The following is a 7,660-nucleotide window of genomic DNA, read 5'->3' as shown; positions in this document are numbered from 1 at the left end:
TTTGTGTGAACTAATATAAATTCAAAGTAAACATCATTACATAAAAGGGTACGATCTTTTTTTTTAGTTTTATTCATTTCAAATGGACTGGTTCCGGCCCGCGGGCCATAGTTTGCCCACGGCTGTTCCAGAGTCTCAGCCATGGGGCCACCAGATGCTTAAGTCATGTGATTTCCCAAAGATGGCTCACAGCTGCTCTGGAGTTTGGGCCCTGGATAAGTGTAGGGGAGTGGATGTGTATAGGGCCCCCAGGTTCTCTCTTTCCAAAAAGCACAGAAAAATTGGGTTCAGGATACCAGAAAGAACTCTCATCTGCTGCCAGGGAGATTGTTTCTTGTTGATAGTTCACTGGATGTGTTGAGAGGTCATGAGTCTATCTCTCTTTCATCCCTAGAGAGGGAGAGGCCTATTGATGGCCTCTTTGATAGCTCAAGGTCAAGGCCTTGCTTAGTCCTAGCTTGGCTACCACCAAGAATGCCGGGGTCAGATGGGCCCCTGGGGGACTGTACCTCCCAGAAAATGGTGGTTGGCCCCATCTCAGCAGGTAGCCCCCCTGTCCAATGCACCCTCCACAAGCATGCTTCTTTGGTCTCTTCCAGCTACTCTTGCTGGTTGCTGGGTCCTGCTCACATGAGCCCAAACGAAGAGTCCTGCTTTATTACCCCGGGTCAAGTTGTCCCTAGAGTAGGGTGTGTTCCTGTATAGGTGGGGGTACAAGCAGTGTCACCTTTCCACGGTACCCTTCTATCTCCCTTTTTAGAGTATTAAGACCAAAGTTGGTAGTTAGACCACCTCAAACAGATACAGAACATGGATCACAAAAACCACTGTAGTATCCTCTCCTCTGTGGTGAAGATGACTTGCATTTGACTTTAGTCACATCCCACACCGAGGATCTCATCTATGTTCAAGTACATAGCCATGATTATTTTCATATCTGCTTCATTCAGTCACGGCTACCTAAACATGTTGGAATTTTCCTTTTTAGTGAGTCTGTGTCCTTGTCCCATGAGTCCTTGTCCCATGTCTTGCACTAAGTGGTGTAATTTGTGCTCTCTGAGGGTCCATCCTTTGTTTCTAAAAGTGGAGTGCAAAGGCATTTGGGAACAGAATCCCCCCAAGTGCCCCTAGCCTAAGGACTGGATCCTTAATGGAGCCCCTGGGTGAGGGGTGGGCAAACTTTTTGACTCGAGGGCCACAATGGGTTCTTAAACTGGACCGGAGGGCCGGAACAAAAGCATGGATGGAGTGTTTGTGTGAACTAATATAAATTCAAAGTAAGCATCATTACATAAAAGGGTACCGTCTTTTTTGTTTTTAGTTTTATTCATTTTAAAGGGGCCGGATCTGGCCCGCGGTCCGTAGTTTGCCCACGGCTGGTCTAGATTCAGGCTCAGTCCATGGTCTCTGTGCCTCTAAACAGGATTACAGAGCATTCATGCACAAAGTCAGTATATTCTTGGAGGATATGCCCTAGAGCAACAGTTCTCAACCTGTGGGTTGCGACCCCTTTGTGGGTCGAAAGACCCTTTCACAGGGGTCTCCTAAGACCATCAGAAAACACATATATAATTACATATTGTTTTTGTGATTAATCACTATGCTTTAAGTATGTTCAATTTGTAACAATGAAAATACACCCTGCATATCAGATATTTACATTACGATTCATAACAGTAGCAAAATTATAGTTATGAAGTAGCAACGAAAATAATTTTATGGTTGGGGGTCACCACAACATGAGGAACTGTATTAAAGTGTCACGGCATTAGGAAGGTTGAGAACCACTGCCCTAGAGGATAGGTGTTGGTGGGTTCAGGGTGGGGGTGGGGGGCTCCTAGTGTCTCTGGAAAAGCAGCCAGCTCCTTTTAGTTGCCTACCAAACATTGTTTCTTAAATGAGTTCTTTAAAGGCTGAAAAGATTTCCTTGTGCACTTTGCTAGCTCATGCCTCTACCGATTACTTATATGAAGGGACTTGTCCATTTTATGGGAGGGAAATTGGAGAGAGGGTTTGGAAACCACAATCTGGAATTTGGTGGAGAGAGGGTGTTTATTTGTTATGATTAAGGCACCCTTGCATCCCAAGGCTTCTGTAGGACCATTAGCTAATGTTCTTTGAAGCAAGAGCAACTGAATTTCCACTGAGGTGAAGAATCTACAACATCAGGCTCATCTTTTCCTTTGAAGATGAAATACCCACTTTGCTGACTTCCGTGGAGTTGAAGAAAGCCATTATGAAACTGGCCTTCCTCAATTAAGTCTGCTGGGTCCCAGAAATTCACCCATTGGTACCCTGGCCACCAGTCAGACAGTCTCTATTAGGCAACATGTTCAGGACCCTTTGAGAAAGGAGAACAAACCTAGAGGAATCACAATACCTGATATCAAGCTATGCTATAAGGCCACTGTAATCAAAACAACTGGTAATGACAGAACAGCAGGCATATGGATCAATGGAACACAACAGAGAGCCCAAACGTCAACCCACACCTACACTGTGAACTGATATTTGACAAAGGGGGCAACAGCATACAATGAGGTAAAGACAGTCTCTTCATTAGTAAATGGTATTGGGAAACTTGGATGGGTACATGTGAAACAATGAAATGAAACCACCAACTTATACCATTCAGAAGAATACATTCAAAATGAATAAAAGACTTAAATGTAAGTCATGAAACCATAAAAATCCTGTAAGAAAACATAGGCAGTAAAATCTCAGACATTACACACAGCAATATTTTTTGCTGATATGTCACACAGGGCAAGGGAAATAAAGGAAAATATAAACAAATGGGACTACATCAAACTAAAAAGCTTCTGCACAGCAAAGGGTACCGGCAACAACATGAAAAGAGAAGCCTCTGCATGGGAGAACATATTTGCCAAAGATACATCTGATAAGGGGTGAATCTCCAAAATATATAAAGTACTCATACAGTTCAACCAAAGAAGACAAACAATGCAATTTAAAAGTGGGCAGAGGTCTTGAGTAGATATTTCTCTAAAGAGGACATACAAATGGATGAGACAAGAAAAAATGCTCAATTTCACCCATCATCAGAGATATGCAAATTCAAATGACAGTGAGGTACCACCTCACAACTACCAGAATGGCTACCATCAATAAATCAACAAACAAAAAGTGCTAGTGAGGATGTGGAGGAAAAGGAACCCTTGTATATTATTAGTGGAAATGCAGACAGGTGCAACCACTATGGAAGACTGTGTGGAGTTTCCTAAAGTAATGAATCATAAAGCTGCCATTTGACACAGTGATCCCACTTCTAGGAATATATCTTAAGAAGCCTGAACCACCGATCACAAAGAATATATGCAGTCCTATGTTCAAAGAGCATTATTTACAACTAGAGGCCCAGTGCACAAAACTCGATCACCGTAGGGGGCGGCCCTCAGCCAGGCCTGCACCCTCTTGCAGTCCGGGACCCCTCACTCTTTACCACCCACCTGATTGCTGCTCTTTAGTGCCTACATGGAGGCGGGAGAGGTTGCTGCCACCACTGATGCACTCGCCACTGATGCACTGGCTGAACCGAGCTCCCCCTGTGGGAGAGCACTGACCAACAGGGGGTCAGCTCCTGTGTTGTCTGTCCCCTAGTGGTCAGGGCACGTCATAGTGACTGGTTGTTCCAGCATTCAGTCAATTTGCATATTAGGCTTTTATTATGTAGGATAGCCAAGAGCTGAAAACAGTGCAGATGCCCATCAATAGAAGGGTGAATAAAAAAACAATGGTATATTTTCATAATGGAATACTACCTGGCATGAAAAGAGAAGGAATTCTTAACTTTTGAGACAGCATGTATGGATCTGGAGATTATTATACTCAGTGAAAGAAGCCAGTCAGAGAAAGAGAAAAACTATATGACCTCACTTATGTGTGGAATCTAGTGAACATTATCTGTCGAACAAAATAGAAACACAGGCATGAAGACATGGAACAGACTGACAGCGGTCAGAGGGGATGGGGGAGAGAGGCATTGGATGAAACTAACTGAAGGGATTAGCCAAAGGACATCCATGAACACAGATGGCAATGTGGTGAAGGCCAGAGGGTGCAGGGAAGACAGGTGCTATGTGAACAGGGTCAAAAGAAGGGAAAATATGGTATCTGTAATAGTGTCAAAAATAAAATAAAAACTTCTTGAAAGTATATTCCTATTTACAGTTATTTCTTAATAGAAAATAAATAAGGGGCTATTGCTCTCAGATGGGATGGAGGGTGAGCTATGGGAGAGCAGGGTCATTCTGAAGGGAGTAGGGAGCCTCTGTGAAAGGTTGAGGGCAGGAGATTCTGTGCAGCCTTAGAAGGAGGCTGCACTGATAAGCAAGTCAGCAGATCATGATTCATGGATGGACAGGAGGCACCCAAGGGAAGACCAGGGGAAGGGTGTTTTCATGAGGGAAAATGCTGGGACGAGGCAGAAATCCTGGCCCCGGGAAGACTGAGATATCAATAAACCTCCGACAATCTCCAAATTATGCTTTATTCTCACTGTCACCTTCCTTCCTTAGGCCTGCTCTTGCCTGGGCCCCAGGGTTCTACTAATTGTCATCTGAAAGAGTTCATTCATACTTAGAGGACAGATTAATTGTGAGGCAGAAGGTGGGCCATGGGCTAGAAAGGCAGGAAATATCATGGACTCCTGATGAATTCAGGCAAGGGGTCAAGACTCCACGATGCCACTTACTAGCCATGTATTCTTGGGAAAATTAGCAGGCCCAATGGGCATCAGGTTCTTCCTCTGTGAAGTAAGTGGGTCTGATAAGCCCTGTCTTATAGGACTGCAGGGATGTGTGGAGTGTTTGTAAACCACCGTGCACAGTACCTAGTGGAGACTGAATCTGTAATGAATGGCAGTTATTTCTAATATCGTTTTTATCCCAGATACTTCCACTCTCGCCTCTGGCACTGTGATTACTTGTTTGTTATTAAGGTCATATTAGAGAATGTGCAGTTCAGTTGGGCACAGAACACCCAGTCGGCCAAAGAGGATACCCAATTCATGGATGTATGCTGACATTCAGGTGTGGGGAGCCTTCCCAGCTGGACACACACAAAGATGCCAAAAAGAGAATCTACTTACAACTCTTTCCCTCTGTCCAAGCTGCTCTTTCATCCAAACAAATGCTTTCATTCATTTCACCCCCACCCAAAATCTACCCCTTGATAATGATTGGCCAGAGTACACTCAAGATCATTAACATTTAATCCCAATTAGGCTCTCCCAGGCCATCATGTTTCTCATGGCTCAGTAACTCTAGTTCTGTAGAAATCTGTGCAGATGATGGGTATAACACGCCTAGTGCTCATACTGTCCAATGGCACAGTGTCTGCGTGGCTCATGCCATGCACATCATTTTTAAATTAAGGTATTACATATGAGTCCTTATCCACCCATTGCCCTCCTCCAGCCCCCCACTCATGCCATCACCCCCCTGGCGTCTGTGTCCATTGGTTAGGCCTATATGCTTCATACAAGTCCTTTGGTTGATCTCTCCCCCTTACCTCCACCCTCCCCTACCTTCCCTCTGAGGTTTCATGGTCAGATCGATGCTTCTCTGTATTTGGATGTTTTTGTCCATCCATTTGTTGTTCATTATATTCCATATATAAGTGAGATCATGTGATAATTATCTTTCTCTGACTGGCTTATTTGGCTTAACATAATGCTCTCCAGTTCCACCATGCTGTTGCAACTACGCTGCGGTAAAAATGAAGGCCATTCAAAATTGAGTGCTGTTCCCTGGAGGCCCACCACCTCACCTGTTCTGTTACTTGTTTGTAAGATTTAGGGGACACCTAACCCCTCCCTTATATGACTATAGCTCCTACACTATCATCCTGTGGGTGGGTGTGCCCTGCTTATGTTGGTGTCCCCACTACTAACACAGGATCTTCCAGAGGACATAGGCTCAGTGAATGTCTGGGGATTAAATGAACCACTGAGCAGGGGTCGTCTTTATGCAGATGAAATCCCTCCACTTTCTTGCCGGAACCAAGGATCCTTCGATAAGTTGTTTCATGCAAAGACAGACGAGAAGAGATAAGAATCAAAAATTAACAACCTTTTGCTATTATTTTTCTATTTATTAACTCCATTGCATGTACTGCCGAGTTCTTACACATTTCCAAGGAAATCCTTTTATAATGCCATGTTATCTATTTTGGGATCACAAACTAGGATGGAAAGTGTCCCAATTTTGGTTATACAATAGCAAATCTCTTACTCTTGAGCTGGACACGTAGAAATATATAATGTGATCAATGTCATTTACAAACTCACATGCTAAAAGTTTATGAAAGCTTCTATGAAAAGGGACATTCAAAAATTTCCTTAAAAATCGCAAAATAATAAATCACAAATTTCTCAATCATAATAGGAGCTCATACCTTTCCCTGGGCCTCACTATTAGTTTCTTCTCAAACATAGAGTTGAAAATTGGATGCACTTTCTGCCCAGCAAAAGAAGTTAATGCTCATGGGCCTGAAAAGTGCCTGGATTCAACTCTGGCTCAGGCATAGTGTCATTACTCAGGCCCTTCAAGCAGGGATGAAAGGGAATAGGGATCCCTGTCATTAACCCCGAGCACAAACTGGAGGGTGTTCAACATGGTAGTCTCTGCATGTGCTCGGGGACCCCACAGGAACTCATAGCATGCAGGATCACTATTGGGCACCTGGCGGTACAGCAGGTACTGTTCCTGGACCCAAATTTTGGTGATGAGCTCCCTGGGCTCCCCATAGAGCCAATGCTCCTTCCCATCATACACCCCTAGAACATTCAGTGCTGCCCAGACTTTTTCCTCAGGGGCACAATCACCCTCTGAGGCGATCACCCACAGAACTGTGACCAGGAGGCCTGTGTTGGGATATCTGTGCCCATCGCTCACCATCCCATCATAGCTGAGCCCCAAGGCAGTGGCCAGGACATAGGTGTGAGTACTGGGGTCCATTTCTTTCACAACAATACCAAAGCCCCACTGGATGCATTCAGTGGCTGCACTGAAGAGCTCAGGAAAGTGGTCCTGGTGCTCTTTGATGACACTACTCAGCATTTCTGCCTTGGTGGTCGGCTCCTTTGCACGATACTTAAGGAGTAGAAACTCCACCATTTCTACCATCTTCAAATGCAGTGCTTTGTGGAGCAAGGAATCGGCATCTTCATCAGGGCCTCCCTCAGTGTTTGGACCCTCCTCATCTTGGCTGCTGGAGCTCTCATCTTCAGCGTGTCTCCATGGAAAGGCTGCCATGGCATGGGGGAAGGCACCCTGAGGACTCTGGGGAGGACTTGGTGTCTCAGCAGCAGACACCTCCTCTAGGCTGTCTATAAACAGGACTGAGGGGGAGGAAGACCGAGAGGAGGAGAGAGACAGGGCCTCCTCCTCATCCTCCTCCTCCTCCTCCTCCTCCTGCATAGCCCAGAACAGTTCCTCTACCAACATGTCAGGGATCTCCATTGGGTCCAGATGGTCTTCCTCAGGCTTCCACAGCTCACTCATATGATGACCAGGCATGATGACTCGTGCTCGAACAGTGACCGAGTGTGGGCAGAAGATGGGCGATTAGGACCCACGGGCCTGGGGGAAGGGGAGTATGAGAGGCATGAGCTGAGAAACACACCCTAGGCGGCTCT

General features: G+C 45.2%; 1 protein-coding gene across 1 annotated transcript; it reads right to left on the bottom strand.

The window, feature by feature from the left end:
* Positions 1 to 6,554: 6,554 nt before the first annotated feature.
* On the bottom strand, positions 6,555 to 7,277 carry LOC308511852 (melanoma-associated antigen 11-like; the record flags this gene model as incomplete). Its single annotated transcript, XM_081081698.1, has 1 exon — positions 6,555 to 7,277. The coding sequence occupies one exon, from the start codon at positions 7,275 to 7,277 to the stop codon at positions 6,555 to 6,557; it is 723 nt and encodes a 240-aa protein (XP_080937824.1).
* Between the last annotated feature and the right edge of the window lie 383 nt (positions 7,278 to 7,660).

The sequence above is a fragment of the Myotis nattereri genome, assembly GCF_964212035.1.
Source record: "Myotis nattereri genome assembly, chromosome: X".
In the NCBI taxonomy this organism is placed as follows: domain Eukaryota; kingdom Metazoa; phylum Chordata; class Mammalia; order Chiroptera; family Vespertilionidae; genus Myotis; species Myotis nattereri.
Note: the sequence above shows the minus strand (reverse complement) of the source record. Positions and strands in the feature narration are given on the sequence as shown.